Source organism: Myotis nattereri (assembly GCF_964212035.1).
Source record: "Myotis nattereri genome assembly, chromosome: X".
Classification (NCBI taxonomy): domain Eukaryota; kingdom Metazoa; phylum Chordata; class Mammalia; order Chiroptera; family Vespertilionidae; genus Myotis; species Myotis nattereri.
Genome location: NC_138078.1, coordinates 109,025,500 through 109,046,192, shown reverse-complemented (window position 1 = coordinate 109,046,192; position 20,693 = coordinate 109,025,500). Strand labels below are relative to the sequence as shown.

At 39.8% G+C, this 20,693-nt stretch overlaps 1 protein-coding gene across 1 annotated transcript in view; it reads right to left on the bottom strand.

Annotated features, from left to right (window-relative positions):
• DOCK11 (dedicator of cytokinesis 11) overlaps positions 1-20,693 on the bottom strand; it is a 192,502-nt gene that overhangs the window by 78,291 nt on the left and 93,518 nt on the right. The window contains exons 20-28 of the mRNA XM_081081274.1: positions 18,352-18,475; positions 13,820-13,941; positions 13,247-13,333; positions 12,065-12,154; positions 6,340-6,458; positions 4,776-4,845; positions 4,570-4,695; positions 3,861-3,932; positions 635-781 (exon numbers count right to left, since the gene is read on the bottom strand). Of these exons, the coding sequence (XP_080937400.1) occupies positions 635-781; positions 3,861-3,932; positions 4,570-4,695; positions 4,776-4,845; positions 6,340-6,458; positions 12,065-12,154; positions 13,247-13,333; positions 13,820-13,941; positions 18,352-18,475 (957 nt within the window). The remainder of the gene's footprint in view (positions 1-634; positions 782-3,860; positions 3,933-4,569; positions 4,696-4,775; positions 4,846-6,339; positions 6,459-12,064; positions 12,155-13,246; positions 13,334-13,819; positions 13,942-18,351; positions 18,476-20,693) is intronic.

Genomic DNA, 20,693 nt, shown 5'->3' with positions numbered 1-20,693 from the left:
AATGTTAGCCATCTAACTGCTTGAATGGATTACTGACCATCAGGTTCTTAATGTAAGGTTGATACATGATAAAGAGCTATGACAAGAGGGGGAGTGGAAAGGAGCAAGTCAAAACCAAGTGCATTACAAAACCAAGCCCCTTCTCTACAGCATATCAAATAGTGTTGTTACCCACTTTATAGCACTGCATTCTAGCATTGCCTTTACATGCTGATAACAAAACATAACAATATAATTCAAAGGCTTCAAGTTCAAAGGGCCAATTAGGGGTCAGAGAAGTGATGTAAATGGCATAGAGGGTCAGGGGTACTCTAAGGAGTATGGGGATTTGGGAACCTAACCGAAGACACTCAATTTAATATATTTGAAAAAAACATTATGTAAAACATGCCTCTAGCTAAGCCACCAGTGTGGGACTGCTAATTTAATTAATTAGCTATTTCAGTGGGAAGAAAAAATCATTTTGGCTGTTTAATAAAACTGATAAATTAATTCGCTTACAAGTTTCTCCAGCAGGCTTATAAAGACATCGCTGAATCTCTAGAAATTAGCTAATTTTTTTTTTCCTTTTGGCTTTAAAGAAGATATTGGTGAAGAAGAATTTCTTACCATGTTCTGGCTGCCTTTAACTCACCTTCAGGAAGCTAGCCAAACTATAATTGACATTTCTGGACTCATCAGGAATCTCTGCATAGCGAATAGTCACATGGGGAATTATTGCAAGAAGCAAAGAATGTAAGACATGATGATATGCCTCAGGAAACCTCTGGCCTCTGGGAAGCTTAAATTAAACAGGCATAGAAAAATGTCAGTTGCAAAAGGTCTAAATCAAATGCCATTGTTTATTTTCACATACATTCTACATATACTAGTAAATGTGTATCTTTTTAAAATATATTTATTGATTTTCTACAGAGAGGAAGGGAGAGGGACAGAGAGTCAGAAACATCGATGTGAGAGAAACATCGATCAGCTGCCTCCTGCACAATCCCCACTGGGGATGTGCCCGCAACCAAGGCACATGCCCTTGTCCGGAATTGAACCCGGGACCCCCGAGTCTGCAGGCCGATGCTCCATCCACCGAGCCAAACCGGTCAGAGCATAAATGTGTATTTTTTACTAGAGTATAATTTTTCTTCCAACTAAAAAATGACATATTTTACATCATTATAGGAACTATCTGGACCACTAACAATTTAACTGGCTGAAATAATCAACAAGAATAGGTAATCATGACCTAACTTTAGAATCATGTCCCTCAGATGCAGCCGCATCCCAGTTTTTCATCCCAATTTTTTCCTGCACCTCAATTTCAGTAAACACTTTCTCTGAAAAGAATAATTAAAAATGATACATATGAGGTAAATATTTATTTGTTTACAAGTCTTGGCTTTATAATTTCTATAACTAAGAAAATGTCTTTGTACCTTAAAACAGTTTGAAGACACAACTAAATGTATACACCATATTTCAGGAACACATCTATTGCATAAAGTGTTTTTAACCTTGTTTATGCCTTTGACCTTTCTAAAAGAAAGGTTATTTCTGATTTGGTACTTGTTATTCCAAATGAATGTTTTCAACATGGACACTTTAAAACCATAAGACAAATGGAAAGATTCAAAGATAATAAATTTTACATGGCAAACAACTAATATGAAAGAATCTAGGTAAAAGAGCCTCTCAAAATTAGAGTTTAAAAAATATGAACTGTCGGTTTGGCTCAGTGGATAGAGCGTTGGCCTGCGGACTGAAAGGTCCCAGGTTCAATTCCGGTCACGGGCATGTGCCTTGGTTGCAGGCACATCCCCAGTTGGGGGTGTGCAGGAGGCAGCTGATCAGTGTTTCTCTCTCATCGATGTTTCTAGCTCTCTAGCCCTCTCCCTTCCTCTCTATAAAAAATCAATAAAATATATTTTAAAAAAATATGAACTGTTACCCGGCCAGTGTTGGTCAGTGGTTGAGCATAAACTTATGAACCAGGAGGTCATGGTTCGATTCCCGGTCAGGGCACATGCCTGGGTTGCAGGCTTGATCCCCAATGCAGGGCATGCAGGAGGCAGCCAATCAATGATTCTCTCTCATCATTGATGTTTCTTTCTCTCTCTCCCTTCCTCTCTGTTATCAATAAAAATATATTTAAAAAACATGTCAGACCTCAGATTTATGCAATACATTAAATAATTTTTTATTTTTCAATTACAGCTTACATTCAATATTATTTTGTATCAGTTTCGGGTATATAGCGTAGTGCTTAGACCAGTGATGGCAAACCTTTTGAGCTCGGCGTATCAGCATTTTGAAAAACCCTAACTTAACTCTGGTGCCGTGTCACATAGAGAAATTTTTTGATATTTGAAACCATAGTAAAACAAAGACTTATACTTTTGATATTTATTTTATATATTTAAATGCCATTTAACAAAGAAAAATCAACCAAAAAAATGAGTTTGCGTCACCTCTGACACGTGTGTCATAGATTCGCCATCACTGGCTTAGACAATCATATCCTTTCCAAAGTATTCCCCTGATATTACTAGTACCTACCTGGCAACATACATAGTTATAACTATATTCCCTATGCTCTACTTTATATCCCCATGACTATTTTGTAACTACTAACTTGTACTTCTTTGTTTGTTTTTAATCCTCACCAGAAGATACTTTTTCCATTGATTTCCAGACAGACTAGGGGGTGAGGGAGAGCTGACAGAGATTGAGAAACATTGACATGAGAGAGACACATCAGTTGGTTGCCTCCCACACACACCCATACCAGGACTGGGGAACCTGCAACCAAGACATGTGCCCTTGACCGGGAATCAAACCCGCGACCCTTGGGTCTGCAGGCCAATGCTCCAATCACATAGCAAAAGTGGCCAGGGCCCAACTTGTCCTTCTTAATCCCTTCAGCTTTTGTCACCCAGTCCTCCAACACCCCGCCCCTCTGACAAGCAACAATATGTCCTGTGTCTATGAGTTTGTTTCTCTTTTGTTTGTTCATTTATATTATTCATTAGATTAGACATATTACTGAAGTCATATGGTATTTTCTTCCTCTGACTTATTTCAATCAGCATAATGCCCTCTAAGTCTATCCATACTGTTGCAAATGTAAGATTTCATTCTTTTTTATGGCTGAGTAATACTCCATTGTATTACTTTTTTACCCACTCGTCTAATTATGGGCACTAGGTTTGCTTCCATAGCGTGGCTATTGTAAATAATGTTGCATTGAACATAGGGGTGCATATATTCTTTTGAATTAGTGTTTCAGGATTCTGCAGATATGCCCAGAAGAGTAATCAGTGGATAATAAGGCAGTCCCATTTTTAACTTTTTTAGAAACCAGAATACTATTTTCCTTAGTGGCTATGCAATACATTTTTAAAGAAAAATTTTAAAAGTGAACAGCATGGATGGAACTGGAGAGCATTATGCTAAGCGAAATAAGCCAGTCGGAGAAAGGTAAATATCACATGATCTCACTCATTTGTGGAATATAATGAACAACATAAACTGATGAACAAAAACAGATCCAGAGACAGAGAAGCATCGATCAGACCATCAAACCTCAGAGGGAAGGTAGGGGAGGGTGGGGGTAAGGGGGAGAGATCAACCAAAGGACTTGTATGCATGCATATAAGCCCAACCAATGGACACAGACAACGGGGGGGGGGGGGTTGGGGCATGAGTGGGAGGGTGGGGGTAATGTGGGGATAAGGACACATATATAATACCTTAATCAATAAAGAAAAAGAAAGTGAAGGGTTAAGAGCCCTTAAATATAAAAGAGGCTTTGCGTGTTATACAGTTAGCCTTCTTTGTCTATGTTAAGTATTACCCTTGAGCCTACTTACCTTAATTTTATTTTCTTCCAACAAATATATGGCCATAGACTTTGCAATGATTTCAAAGAAAAACCATGAGTACTAAAATAAACAAAGAAATAAAATCAATCTTCAAGAGTTACCCAAATTTTTGAGCCTTAGCAAAGTTTAACCAATACATATGGATCTTATCTCTAACATTAATAACATTTTAAAGGGATCTAAACTCACAAAGTTCCACAGAGTAACTTCAATTGGCAGAAAGATAAAGTACCTCAGAGCCAACTGTGATGTACAAATGGGCTGTTGGTAAGAACGTTTGCCTAATGGAAAATAATGACAGTAATAAGAGCCACCATTTGAGTGCCTACTATGTGCCAGAAATGATGTCTTAAATGCTTTCCTTATATTTCAGAAATGAGGGATTAAGGCTCAGAGATGCTAAATAACAGCCCCAGGTCATAGAACTATTAAGTGGTGGATATATGATTCTAACCTATGTCTACATGATCCAAAATTTTTTCTGTTATACATTTGACTGAGGGGGGAGTGTGAGGTGGGTGGGGAGGGTGAAGAGAATGAAATTCTGGAGAACTTGAGGGAAAAGGATACATGGGCAAAGTGACAAGGAAAGTGAGGGTCACGTGAAAAAAATGATGAAAGACTAGAACTGAAATGGGAGGGTATCAAACAAATATTTTTCTGGCTGCTTTTTCCCTGTTGCATCCTGAGCCCTTACCTTTAACAGTTTGTTTATTGCTAAAAAGTCTGCAGACTGTTTCAAAATTGCTATCATCGTAGTAGCCAGAATTTCATGTGTTAGCTGGGCCTGAGAAGCACTCGGTTTTTCAGGTCGGAAGCTATACTACAAATAAAGAAAATGAACCGTAAGGCAAAATTCTTCCACAAAATCAACTGTTCAGAAAGTAAGTTTTTCCCACAAACCTTTATGAAGGATCTTAAATAATTATCCAAGCCTTCTTCATGACACTGTGAGACGATATGTAAAAGAACCCTGAAACAACATTCACAGAAGCCAGCATGTCAGGCTAAAATTAATTACCACAGTTTGATTGTTAGATAAGACCTAAAAATTCCTATCACTGTCTGAATAATTAAAGGTGAGATGATTGCATAAGATATAATGATAATTTGGGTCTAACTGATTCAAAAGAAAGATATTTCATTTTGGCATTCCAGATGTTTCATCTCCTTTTTAAATCTCTGTCTACATTTGAAGTACGGTCATAGCCACTATATAGTAAAAGACGATGATTAAGGTAAATTCTGAAATTCTCTCTAGTGAGAAGAAATAGAAAAATAAAATGAACAGCATGTCAACAGATGGGATAAAAAGGAAGGGAAGAGATAGAACAGGTATAAGGACATGAACTGAAATTGGAAGTAAACATGAAAGTCATAGAAAGTTTTAAAGTTAAGAGATTAGTAGTGGTTCTCAAAATTTAGCACGAATCAGAATCACCCAGAGGGGAGACTCCTCAGCTCCCTCTCCCAGAGTTTCTGATTTTTTAAGGACTGAAGTGAAGTTCAATGATTAGCAGTTTAAATAAGCTCCCAGGTGATACTGATGCTGCTGGTCTGAGAACCACATTTTGAGAAGCCCTGGACTAGAGTAATGCTCCTTAAATTTCCAACCAGACCATCCCCAACAGCAAGCAGAGAAGAGCAAACAGTGTGCAGGTGTGTGTAATCTGAGTCCTGATGGTGCAACAGCAGAAGCAGCAAGGCCAGAAACATCCAGCACTAAGCTCACATTTTTTTTTTGTCTCCTGTTTTAATTTCAAAATCCAGGTACATTTTATGCTCTACTCTACAATATAACCATATCTGTTTCATATAAAAATAACACTCCCTTATCTTTTAAGTAAAAAATGATGGCTTAGGGCCATTCTGTCTAATATATGAGAGCCATTAGCCACAAGTGACTATATAAATTTAAATGGAATACAATTAAAATTCAGCTTTTCAGTTACATTAGTCACATTTCAAGTGCTCAATAGCAAAATGTGGCTAATGGCTACCATATTGGACAGCACACGTGCATCAGTACGTTTCCATAATTGGAGAAAGTTCTATTGGACAACACTGATCAAGGGCAATGGTTCTCAAACTCTGTTGCATTATGGAATAACAGGAAAAAATTTTTAAAAAATACTAATAGAGTTCTACTGCCAGAGATTCTGGTTTCATTGTTATGAAGTGTGGTCTGGCAGGGGAATTTTTAAAAGCTCCCCAGGTGATTCTCCTGTGCAGCAAAGTGTTAGAACACCTCTGGTCCACGAAAGCACATTAAGTTTACCCTATGGATTATGGTACCATCGATTCCTGGGGACACAAGTCCCCCCATCTGAGAAGCATGAAACTAAAGAAAACCAATATTAAATTTCTGATTTTGGGGTTCTCATTTGGAAGATCAATTTATATTTAAAATGAAGAAACGCAAAAGGAAACAAAACTTGCTTCTTTGTATTACAACACCAAAACTCACATGGTACAGTTGATAGGAACGTCATCTTCATGGGTCATGTTTGTGAGAACTCGGAAGAGTTGCATAAGAATTACAGGTAGAAACTGTATCATGACTGGGATCTCCATGACATGCAAACACTAAAATAAGTCATTATTAGTTATGAAAACAAACAGAAATATGATATAACTTGCAAATGTGAAACAACAAAAAAATCAAGTAATGAAAAATATATTCACTAGAACATAAGCTCATTTAAATGGGAACTTCATGCAACAGGGGACTTTGTTAATTATTTTACCTGCATCTCTATTTTGGCACTCAGAACTCATTAGTATATTTAATAGTAAATGCTTTACTGAAGTTAACAAGTATAACTGAGATCAACAGGTTTTGGAATAAAGACAACTGACCTTTGGTAACCTAACACTCAATTGAGGAGAGAGCAGATGTGTTTGGAGGTACTGGAGATGCCTACTAGCCCCCAGCACTCAGCGTGTTTTACAAGGGAATGTGGGCCATCAGTTGTGGGATTCAACAAAGTATGTTTGTATATATAGTTGGCTTTCCACTGGCACCCTCTACAAAACTGAACCAGTTCTGCCTTCTAACACCCTCATAATACACTTCCTAGCACTCTATCTCTAGTGAAAGGTGTGTTAACAAAAAAAAAAAAAAAAAAGGAATGTGTTCATATACACCCAAAAATGATACAAGAAGCAAAATTTATAAAATTTCTTTCTTCTTCCTCCCTTTCTCTCCACATTCACTCATTTAAGCAACCAGCCAACCAAAAAAATGAAAACAAATCTCACTGAGCACCTCCTACTACATCAACTCAATGTTTAGTGTTATGGGAAATACTGAGATAGATGGAGACAAGACTCTGTGCCTAAGGAACTCAATATTTAGCTTCCAATATCCCTGACTTTTGCTCCATCTTCCCATCCTTACTCTCATCATCCTTTTTCAGGACACTATCATCTATATCTGAGTCACATCAACAGTGACCTCTTAGATCTCTGTTCAACTTCTGTTCAATCAGATGCATAAGACAAGATATTGAGCTCAAGGAACCCATGGTCTATCCTTCAAGTTTTTCCTTCCTTGCCCCACCTTTCTACCCTTACTACTACCATCGTCCCTTTTCATGACCTTCTTACCTATAACTAAAATAGTCTAGTAATTTCCTGGTAGTTCTCTGTACAATTTCTCTTTAATACATCTAACTCTCATTTCCAAATTAATCTTCCTCAAATACTGATTACATCAGACCACCTTCTGCCAAGATTTTTTTTGAAGTTTCCCCATTACCAAGGGCAGTGGATCTCAATCAGTGGCCACTTTCCCCCCCAGAGGACATCCGATAATGTCTGAAGACATCCGATAATGTCTGAAGACATTTTGTATTGTTACAACTGGGGGATGCTACTGACATCTAGTGGGTAGAAGCCAGGGATGCTGCTAAACATCCTACAATGCACAGGGCAGCCCATTACAACAATTATCCTGCCCAAAATGTCAATAGTACCAAGGTTGAGAAATTATGACCTAGGATATTAAGTCCAAGTTCCTTAAGACCCAACCTACATTTTTAGCATTAACACTCATCATTAGTCACAAGACCAAACTAGTATCTTTACTCCTCCATGAATACATGTATCATATGCATTCTTACTTTTGTGCATTTGTCCACAGTTTTTAGCCAAATTCTGGCTACCTTTCCAAGTCAAGCTCAAACCTCCACTTCAATGAAGCCATTTGTTCACTCATTCAACAAAGACACACTGAATAAGCTTCTAATTACCAATCACATAAAAAACCTACCATCAAGCCATTCCCAGTCTATGGGGGAAAAAGACAAGAAATGAAATCACTGTGATACAAATAATAAACAGTACAAGAGTGGTGCAGTGGGGCCTTGACTTATGAGTGTCCCGACTAACGAGTTTTTGGAGATACCAGCTGTCTCTTGGCTGATTTTTTGCATTGAGTTGAAAGAGTAATTTGAGTTAACGAGCTCCTTAACGAGCTCGGTCTCGAAAGGAATTAAACTTGTAAGTCAAAGCCCCACTATATATATAAAATGCAGGAAGGAAGAAGCAACTGAGTCTGCAGGTGGGTAGGGAATGTCCGAGAGGAGGAAGTTTAAAGGATAAGCGGGACACTGTACAAGAGGAACAAGAGATGGGCATTGAACGCAGAATTGGATCTCCCTGCACCAGTGTAGCTCCTCTCTCATTTATTCTCAGGACAGCAGCCAGAGTGTTCTTTATGAAAGGCACACTCGATGTCATTTCCCCTTGTGGAAAAACAAAACAAAACACCATGAACAAAAAGCTGTCAAGGGCTTCCCATGCCTAGGTGACCCTGCCTCTCTCTCCAAATTTATCTCATGCCATCTTCTCCCATCGCTGCTCACTATGCTCTAGCTCAGGGGTGGGCAAACTTTTTGACTTGAGGGCCACAATGGGTTCTTAAACTGGACCGGAGGGCCGGAACAAAAGCATGGATGGAGTGTTTGTGTGAACTAATATAAATTCAAAGTAAACATCATTATATAAAAGGGTACGGTCTTTTTTTTTTTTTTTTTAGTTTTATTCATTTCAAACAGGCCGGATCCGGCCCGCGGGCCGTAGTTTGCCCACTGCTGCCTAGCTACACTGTCTTGTCTTTTCTTTCCTGTCCTTCATACATGCCATCACACCAGGTTTTACACCTGCTGCAATATTCTGTTAACCTTTTACACAGCGTTATCACCTATGTTTGTCTTCCTCTCATCAGTCTCTTTTTAGCTTAACATGTCGTCTCCTCAGAAAGGTCTTCCCTGACAGTTCTATCTAGAATGCACTCCTGGTCATGTGAGATCCCCTTAACCTGGTCTGTTTTCTTCACAGCCATCAACTCTATGTAAAATTACTTATTCAGTTAAAACCTCTCTACCCTAACTCCTGCAGGTATGTTGTCAGAACTGTTCCCCATTATATTCTCAGCATCTAGTACATTATCTGGTCCATAGTAGGTGCTCAATATTTGGTGAATCACTAAATCAATTAATAAAATCAGGAACCAAAGGGTAAAATAAAAATAGGAGCCTCTAGTTTCAGTAGTTCTTCAGTTCACTGAACGCTCTGCACTTACACCCAGTATCCCGTGTTTGACATTTCATCACATATTGCTTGGGACTATCATTTGTAGTGCTGACTTATATTACTTATATTGTCATTTAACTTGTGTGTACAGTCTCTCCAAATAGGGAGTAAGATCCCTATGGACAATGACCTTAACTTATTCTTCTTCACAAGCCCCACAGCATCTAGGGAAATGTTAAATACATACTAAGAGCTCAACAAGTAGCTTTTAATTGAATTGATGAAACAATGACATTTACAGGGACAACAAATAGCAAGGTTTCGTAGAAAGAACATGAAACTAGGAGTCAAGAGACATGTCACAGGCTCAGCTCAGCTCCGTTACTAACCAGCTGAATGGCCAAAGAAAGTCACCTCTACTTGGACTTCAGTTTCCTCATCTGTTAAAAAAATCTCTAAAATCTTCTTCAGCACTAACATTCCTTAGAGGTGGTGGACTATTTCTGTAATCACAGAGCATTTCACTCACTGCCACTAGAGGGAGAGCACAGGTCACAAATGTCAGAAATTTCACACCCTTAAAAATACAAATACGACTACTTTCTTCCTTCCGTTTTAAGAATACCACTATATGAAAATGATGTCCTGCTCCATTTCATTCTGTAAAAACCTTTACAAAGCTTCACCACTAGAAAAGAACTCAAAGATCTTAACAGACTAAACATCCATTCATCCATAAAGCTAGAGTTCTACATATTAACTGAGGAAAGGATTTAAAAGCTAGATGACTATTACTTTTTTTTTGTACTACTGTACTTCTTAATGGTAATTAAGAGATCAACCAAAGATATTGTGTGCATATATGCATAACCCATGGACGAAGACTATAGGGTGGTGAAGGCCTGGGGCAAGGGGCGGGGAAGGGGACATCTGTAATACCTTCAACAATAAAGATTTTTTTAAAAAGGAATAATGACTGCTATTTGTTGACTATCTCCCTGCTTCTACCCTTCCAACAGTATATTTCTATATGACAGGCAGAATGATACTGTAAAAATGGAAGTCACAGGATGCCACTCCTCTGTTCAAAGCCCTGTAACGCTTCCCATCTCATTGGGGTACAATTCAAACTCTTCATCATGGCTTATGAGCCCTTAACCCAACCAGCTCCCCAGCTACCTTTCTAGTGTGGTCTCCTAGCACTCTGTGGGCAGCCACAGTGGCATTCCTGCTGTCCCATGAATGCACCAAGCAAGCTCCTCAGAGCCTTTGTACGTGCTGTTCCCAGCTCTCCCCCAGAAATCTATTGAGCTGGTGCCCTCATTTCCTTTAGGTCTCTGTCAAATGTCACTTTACCATAGAGATCTTCTCTGACACTTTGTCTTTAAGAGGGACTTCTTATCACCCTTTATTCCCCTTCACCATGCTTTAGTTTTCTTTACAGCACTTATTACTACCAGACATGACATATATATGTATTTAATTATTTATTTGTTTATTGGCCATCTGCTTCCACAAGAAAGCAAGCTCCTTGACAATAGGGACACTGCTTTCTTCACTTACATACCCCATGCTTAGAACATGCCTGGCCCATAGGAAGTACTTAAGAAGTAAGTGTGGAATAAATGATTCCTCTATAGCAGATACCCTATCTCGCTTCAGCCTCACATGCACCCTACAAGTTGGCGTTATTGTTATCCCTGTGACAGAGGAAGAAACAAAGGTATGGGGAAGTGAAGTAAGTCGGTCAGGGTCAATCACTAAGCTAGTAAGTCACAAGTATGGGACACAAAGTCAGTCTGTGATTCCAGAACCCATCCAGGTCATCTCATGTCATACTATCTCTCTAAAAGAAATGAACATTTTTGTTTCCTGAGACTATCACTAAGCAACAACATGGGTCCCAAGGGAAATCCTATGGAGGCTTCATTTAAAAATCAAAATTCCTCAGACTAGCCATGGCTGACCTAGTAAAGGAACAAGTAGAGAAAGTGTTGTTGTCAGCTAGGTCTTTTTTTTTTTTTAAATATCTTTTATTGATTTTTTACAGAGAGAAAGGGAGAGGGATAGAGAGTCAGAAATATCCATGAGAGAGAAGCATCCATCAGCTGCCTCCCGCACGCCCCCTACTGGGGATGTGCCCGCAACCATGGTACATGCCCTTGACCGAAATCGAACCTGGGACCTTTCAGTCCGCAGGCCGACGCTCTAGCCACTGAGCCAAACCCGTCAGGGCTGTCAGCTAGGTCTTATGACATGAATTTCAGTCCTAGCATGTGAAACGACATCTTGGGTTTTCAATACATTTGATAAATAGATATCCTGGCCCTTTTCCCCATAGCATTCTCCACCTTTCCTGGGCAGTCAGCAGGAAAAGATCTAAAAAATCAATTTCTGGAACTGAAATAGACATTGTCATGAGATTTTCCAAAAGATGTCGTCAGATTCTGGCTATAACAGTTTCTTCCTGATGTAGCAACCCTGCTTCTAAACAGTCATTTGATGGAAAAATACTTAACAGAAAGTGTCCTCTTGAGGATACACCTCCAAAAGTATTTTAAAGTGCTACTCTGACCTCCCTCCCCATCAAAATGTGGCAACAGAAAGACATCAATCAAAAACAAACCTTTCACAGAAAGCTGCTGTTCATTTACCTTTAAATATTTAATGAGCTCCCCTGGAACTTCTTTCGAGCCTGACTGAATCAGCTGGCAATGATGGAAGAATTTGTGCACATGTAGATCCTGGAAAACAGATGGACACAGCCGTATGAAATTTGATTCATTACCCTCAAATGCAGGCTCTGCCTTCTCCCTCCTCCTGCATCTTGCAAACCTATTTATCCGGGTATTCTCATGCCCAGACTTGGCAGCTGTAGCCACCAACACGTGTCCATGTCCCATAGGCTTATTGACCATCCATCCCACAAAGCAGCAAGACCAGGTCAATTCAGCATGTACCTGAGCACATCATGTAGGCCACAGTTTATGGCCAACTAGCCAACATTCATTTAATTCCTTTTTTGACTGGTGTAGTCTCTGAAGTTGGGCCACTTCTACATTTGAATGAAATGAGCAGAAACAGAGGTCTGAACTGACAGGTGACGCAAAGATAGCAGCAGGGGTTCCAAGAACAATAGTCCCAGGCATTCAGTGCCCAAGTTACCATGGCACTTCAACGGCCAGTGAGTCCAGCTGTCCTCTATGGAATTTACATACACTGATTCTGTGGACAGCACAGAGTACATCAGGCATTGGAATAATGACATTTAGATTTTGATCTGCTTCCTCTAATTTTATTACTTGTGTAATGTTGGGTAAATCACCTAACCTGACTAAGCCTGTTTCTTCATGTATAAATGGTGGCGTGGGCAGCGGGAAGTGAGAAGGACCTTGGAGGCCACATCAAAGAACATGAACGTCTTCTTCTCGGGCCATGATTTTTCAAACTGTGCCTGAGGCTTCCCATAGACATTTGATTGTAATTTCATGGATGCTGAGGCTAGGAGTCAATTATACTATCCTCACAAATTTTCTGGAAATCTAAAACTGTTCAAAAAATAAATTTTTTAAATGGTGGTAATAGCCTCCATATTCCTTTCAGAGTTTTATGAGGCTCAAATTTATTAATGGGAATAAAAGGATTTTGTAATTTGAGAAGAATTACAAAATTTGAGCTATTAGTAATATTATTATTATTAAGAATGATATTATTACTAATGAGAGAGTCTTTCAGGCCACAACTTCTCTAAGGATGCAGGAATCAAATGTAGTCTATTTTAATTATGAAATATATTCAAGTATCAAAATGGACAAAATTCACATAATGACACTTACTTGACTGTAAATGGTAGACTCTAAGTGGCTTTTAATCTTCAACAAAGGCTTTGCACCATCTACCCACTTAATATCCACATTAGATTGCTGGGAACAGAAAATACGCACATGAGTTTCTGTACATAGCAATGGCTAAATGAGCAACATATCACACCTTTATTTATTTCAACTTTTATTTTTTCAGAAATGAATGTGTGAGTTTCACACAAAGGAAATTATTGGAGAAAATAACCTGCCTTTGGTATAAATGTATCCTAGATCATTTCAAATTTCCAATCCTTTGCAGGATACTTTTATAAATTACAATAAAAATGAATTACGAAATAAATGAATTTTTTTAAATGATGCACAAAACCCGAAACCATTTTTAAGATTATTAGAACAAACAGACATGAGGTTACTTTTTCAGACTATTCTAAAAGTTTCTAATTATTCATTTTCCATACATATCTTTGTTGCGAACCAGCAGCAGTCCTAAAACTACACTAGACCAAACTATTAACTAGGCCAACAGAATTCTGCTTTTTCAACATTTCATCATGATTACTTCAACAAATGCAGATGTTTTCCTACCCTTCTTGATTCTGCATCGTTCAGGTTCAAGTAGCCTGGGGGAAGATTGGCGGAAACTGGCAGCTGCTGCTCAAATGTGATGATTCTACCATCCTTCAGCAAAGGTACCCAGGCAAAGCCAACTGCCAAGACAATGATCAACCATGAGAAATGAAAACACAAATGCAATTAGCTACACAAATGTCTGGCTGCTGAGGAGCAGGACAGAGTGGTGATGTTTCCCGAGGTCTGCACGACGGAGTCCAGGTGTTGGGCATCTGAGTACTGGGGAAGGAACAATGAGTTTGGGTCTCTTCCTAACCCCAGCATGGCCACTAACAAGTTACTTACTTTATTCCCTTGACTATAAAAATGGAAATAACAACTGCAATCTTTCCATCTAACAGAGTTATAGAGAGACCAAAATGAGATAAAATACTTGAAAGTATGAAAATACTTTAAAACGTGAAAAGTATATCGATATCATTATCTACACTTGGGGATCATTTTGGGTAGACTTACTTTCTAAAGATCCAGATATCTCTCACCTATTTTTACTAAGAGTGCAGTCCCCTATTTGAGTCTATCTCGGACAGCCATCACCAGGGTCCAAAATTTCTTATAGCAACCCTGGGGCAAGGGACTATGAAAAATTAAGGTTGCAAGTCCAGGTTGCAATCCATATTTTCACAAGGCAGTAACTGGTTGGGCAGCTTCCCTGATTACAGAAGAAAGAGGTATAGTAGAAGAATATAGTTAGGGCATAGTGTTTACAACTTGAATCCACTGAGAGATTTCACCCAGTCTCTAGGTTTCTTAACAGTTCTATCCAGAAGAGCCTCTTGGCTTTGTATTAGAAAACTCATCATGTTCTAGCTAAAAAAGCCAGAACCATCTGTGTCAGTATTTCAATTATAGAGATTACTCTGGGTTTCAAGTGTTTATAACTCAGCCGTAAAAAGCTTGCTCTGGACAGTTTTGGCATTTGAAAGGGGGTGTTGGCTGGAGAGCACTTTATAAAGCCGTTGCTTTCTGATTCTTTAAAATTCTTTGCGTGAGTGTGTGTGTATGTGTGTTTTTATACTGTGAACACAGAAGTCAACACAAATATGGTTAGAATATTTTCGTTCACGTGTTTAATTTGGCAAATGCTTTAATTCTTAAAAGAAGACAAATATGTTGTTTTCTCTAAGTAGACTAAATGGTTTTCTCAGACTCTGAAACACATCTGAAGGGCATCTTTACTAGTACAATTTCAGAAATGGTTTACCCAGAACTCTTCTTTTATAACAGGCACCGGAAAGTAACATGAACAGAAAAAACATTCATAAGGACTCTGTCAAAGTAATTAAACTGAAATTAGACAAATGACAAAAGGTTTCCAGCTCAGAAAATAGGAAACTATATTTCTTGTTCTTAGGCAATATTTCATACTCACAGAAATTTTTATTGAGATATAATTTAGATACCACACAATTCATCTGTTCAAAATACAACTCCATGGTTTTTATATTCACAAAGTTGTGCATCCATTGTCACTATCTAATTCCAGATTTTATTCATCACCCCAAAAGAGACTCCATATCCCTTAGAAGTCACTCCCCATTTCCCCTTCCCCCAGGCCCTGACAACCATTAATTTACTTTCTGTCTCTATGGAATTGCTTAGGCAACATTTTCCCACTGTGATTTCTTCACAGCACAGCCAGGTGTGTCTCTCAGTTAAAACTCATACAGAGCACCTGGAAGCTGTAACGGTTCAATGTTAAGCACACGCCATCTGGCTCTAAGGTGTGAAGCCACTTAAAGGATGGACAGTTAAAAGTGTTGAGTGGCACATAAAATATCTGTCACATGCTCCACTGAGCCTCTTACCCACTTCTGTCTAGGATTTGGAGAAGGAAATAATAATTTGTCTTGCAGGAGGTATACCGTCATGGATGGGTTCGCATTGTTCTGCCAGATTTCTTCTCAAACCTCAAGGTTCCTGCCCTGAACAAATTGCAATTTCCATGGGGATACAGAACAAGACCACACCATCCACAAAGGAAACTTCCTAATATTCAGTCCTGCCACCTGCCAGACATCACTCAGATGTCAAACTCAACATTGGTCCAAACCATCATTCCCATCTACAATTCTGTTACTTGGCAATTCAGTTGGCACCAACCCCCACACAGTCGAAATCTGCATACAGCTTAAATCAATCCTCCACGCACATAATTCCCAATTGCCTTCCTTTGAACAACGCAGTTTTGAACTGTGCGGGTCAAGTGAAAAAAAAAAATCCAGTATGTACAAGTGGACCCGTATAATGCAAACCTATGTTGTCAACTGTATCTTCTTTCCAGAAACTGCAGTGCTAACTCTGAGTCACCTCTCCAGTAGCCACTCATTTGCTAGGTCCAATATATTCTTATTCTGTAATTCTCATTTTCTCCATCCCTCTGCTACTGCCGCAGTATGCCCTCTTTCTTTCCTGGGCTCTTGAAATACCCTCTAGCTGGTGTTCCTTCTCACCTTGCCCATTATATTGCTACCTGCTGGATTTCTTGCAAAGCAGCCCTCACTGATATCTATAATGCTTTAATATTTTCATATTGGTGACAGAATAAAATCAAATCCACAGCCTGGCATTCAGGGCTTTCCACAATCTGATGCCCCCTTTTCAACTGACATCCAATGATTCCTCTCCCAGTACCCTGTGCTTTGTTTGTATTGAACTCCTTGTGGTTCTCTGTCCATTTTCCTCAATACTCTGCCTCTGTATAAGCTGGTGCTTTATTCTGGAATCCTCCACCTTCACGTCATCATTGCATTATCAAAGTCTACCCTGCCCCTAAGGCTTCACCCAAACACCATTGCCTCCTGGAAGCCCTCCCTAACTCCCAGCCATGTGTCCCTCCACTAGCTGAAGTAATAACTCACTCTTCTCTGAGATCACACAGCACCACTGGTAACTACTACTTTCTATCTTATATCACAGTTGTCTACATAGGTCTAATGTCCCCTACAAGATCATATGCTTGCCCAGCCAGCACGGCTCAGTGGTTGAGTGTCAACCTATGAGCCAGGAGGTCAGGGTTCGATTCCTGGTCAGGGCACATGCCCAGGTTGCGGGCTCAATCCCCAGTGTGGACTTGCAGGAGGCAGCCAATCAGTGATTCTCTCTCATCACTGATGTTTCTATCTCTCTCTCCCTCTCCCTTCCTCTTTGAAATCAATAAAAATATATTTTAAAAAGATTATATGCTCACTTTAGATGAGATCTACCTTTGACTCTCCACTGTATTACCCACAGTGCCTACTACAACATCTTACACATAAAAAATACCCAGACATATTTGCTGAATGAATGACTAAATGAATGAATTTAAGATTAATCCAGGCTAGTTTGAACCCAAATCATGAGGCATGCTGACATTTATATAGTAGAAACTTCTTTGTTCTCCCAAGGATGCTTCCCATTGGTTTATCTAAAGCCTTGCTGAATGGGACCAGAACTGGGGGCTTTACTACTCAAACTTACTCAAATTCACCAAATCTGTTCTATCAATTAGCCCTCAATCTCCCTCAGTGCCGGGGTCCAACCCCAGCAGGTCCAGGGGTTCCCAAAGGCGTAGACGGAGTCGGCGAAGAAGGAATGACACGGAGACAGTGTTCAGTTGATCAGCAGCCTAGCCAGGATCTCCAGCCAAGTTCTGGTCCCGATCTCCAGAGAGGTTCTGCTGTTTATTGTTTTGTTACATCCATATTTATACCAGTTGATTTTAATCCTGTCAATTTCTATTACAAAGGTTAGGGCGTTTCTTATCTCCATTCCAGGGAGTAAAGATTATGTAGCTTAAGCATGATTGTTTGTAGTTAAAGTGATTAACTACCCGCCTGGCACTTAGTTAAGGAGTTTCATCCCCTCCCTGACTTCAGGGAAAAATTCCTACCTGGGGAAACAACCTTTCTAGGAGAGGCATCCCCTCCCTGACTTCAGGGAAAAATTCCTACCTGGGGAAACAACCTTTCTCGGAGAGGTGACCTTGGTTAAAACACACAGCGCTAAGGGGAGCAAACATATTAAGAACAGTATGTTATATACGCCAGGTCCCTTGAAACATATGCTGTGCAGATGTTTCTTTCCTGCAGCGACTGTGTCAAGCAGCAAGGATGGACCGGCTTCCGGCACCTCAGGCCCCAAAATGCCCCTAACTCTACTTCCCTTTTCCTCAGTGAGCAGAACTGGAAAATTTTGGTTACTCGGCTATTCTACATAAAAGAGATACTACAAATACTGCATAGCAATATGTGTTTCTCTCTGAGAAGGGCAATATTACTTACATTGCTTATGGTAGTCCAAGCACACTGGCAAGCATTTGGACATTTGGTAGAAATCATGATAAAGTGAACATATAATTCATCTTCTACCAATTAAAATTTTAACTCAGAAATGGGACTTTTGGGTGAGGAAAAGAAGTGGTCTGTAGCTTTATGAAAGGAGGTTGTGATCTGGACAATTCCATCTCAAACAGCCTAAGAGACACATTGAAAGTACACACGTACCTGGAGTTTCAACTGTGTCTTGCTTTTTGGTTGTTCCCTTCGTGTTAATTTCACAACTTACATGATAAAAAGTGAAAAGCAAATGATGTTTTTGATGCAGGTGAATAGGAAGCTCGATTTTAATCTGAAATGACAAAATTACATGTAGAATTTTGTTTTAATTGTCAAGCTGGACTGTCAGTCCTTGAGTTGTTCCATCATACTTTTCAAATGTCAAACTTTTCTAAATGACAGGTCAAGTGGTCAAATAGATATCATTTAAGTGTATTCCAAATGATTTTCTGGTCAGTTTCAGTTTGAAGACAATATTCTCCTGGGTTGTGAGGGCTGACATTTTGACGGAAGTCCAGTGGATTCTCCTGGATTCCACTTTGCAGCAGGATTTTCTAAAACAATGGATCAAAACCACATCTTCATAGCCCAGGGATGCTATATTACTCAACCTAAGTCAGCAAATACAATCAATCTAAAATAGGCACTGAATTTGATGCCCTGACCCATGTTTCTCAGTGGTTAGAGCATCAGCCTGCTCACCAAAGGGTCACAGGTTTGATTCCCTGTCAATTGCACATACATGCAGGTTCTATCCCCCTCCCCAGTCAGAGCATGTGCAAGAGGCAACCAATAGATGTATTTCTTCTCACATCGATGTCTCTCTCTCCCTCCGCCAACTCGCTCCACCCTCCTTTCCATTCTCTCTGAAAATCAATAGGAAAAATATCTTTGGATGAGGACTTAAAAATAAATAAATAAATAAATAAATACATGTATAAGTAAATACATAAATGGCACTACATTTGAAAAGCTACCTTATTCTAAGTTGTTGCACACAAAAAAATTAAGCTTTGCTATTAAATGTATAAAAAGTCACTTTGGTATTATGTATATACAAATTATAGTTCGTATAAATTTCTATAGAAGAAAAATACAACTTGATCCATGAATAAAGAAGTAAAATTTGTCATGGCTGACATAAATTTAATCCCATGTTGGTAATGCTCTTGAAAGTATGTGAGACAAACTATAAATTTCATTGACTTAACACACATGCATGTACCTACACAGAAATGCATGCAAACACTCTTCCTCTCACTCTCTCCCTCTTCCCGCTTCTCTCTCCCTCTCCCCTGATCTCTCTCTCTTTTTCTCTTGGTAAATCTATAGTGAATAATTATAAAGCCTGTTTAGTTCTGGCTAAAGATAATATGGATTGCTTTCTACATTATCAAGTTTTCTGTAGTGACTGGCGTTGACTATAGAGGGGGCATGTTCAACAGCTCGGTGAGGGACATCTGGCCTAATTATCATTCACACAAGGCATGGTTCCGGTGTTATAACTAATTTCTGTTGTAGGTATATTTCTCCACAGAATGTGCCTATTTGCATCATCCCAACCATCTGGTTACCTCATGCTCTGCTGTACATAAATATGGCCATACTCCTTCCCTGAATTGAAGAATGAAAGGCCACTATCCTTCTCCCCATCCCCCATAAGACTAGGGGCACTGGATGGAGAAAGGGATGAGTGGGGTCCAAGACTGGGGCACAAGGCCTCCATGTGACAACAAGCAGACCTGGGGACATCGTGACAGCAGGGAGGATGGTTTCACACAAATCCAGGAATGGAGATATGAGGCCTGAGAAGCAGAAACAGCAGAGCTTCTGGCCTGGGATTTACATCCAGGTGCCATGGAGACAGACATGTAGGAAGGCAGGGGAGGGTGGGTGGAAAGAGATCAACCAATGAACTTGTATGCATATACAAATAACCTGTGGACACAGACAATGGGGTGGTGAGGGCTGGGGGCGAGAGGGGGCGTTGAGGGCTGGGGGCAAAGCAGGGGTGGTGGTGGTGGTGAGAGCCGGAGCGGGGTGGGGGGTGGTGAAGGTCAGGGGTGGCATATGGACACAGACAATAGGGTGAGGGGGAGACAAGAGTGGGCTGAAGAGGTTAATGGGAGAAAAAGAAGGACCTATATAATACTTTCAACAATACAGTCTTTTAAAGAAGAAAAAAAAAGCAGTCTGTAGATGTGGATAAGCCAGATACATACAGACTAGACGAGGCTGTGACAGAGACACGAAGAGAGCCAGTGGGGAATACACAGTCATAGAGACAGAGACATGGGAAGAAAGAGAGGCAGAGACAGGGTCTGCAGAAGGGAGTGCAGTGACAGGGAGACCATGCCACTCAGCACTGCAGAAGCATGTGGTACAGCCAGTGGGATTCTGGTGGCCCAGCCATACTTCTGTCTCTCAAAGCATTTCATTTACAGAGAGGCTGCACCCTCCTATGCAGAACAGGAAGAGAAAGCTAGAACGGCCTCAAAAGAACCTCTTCT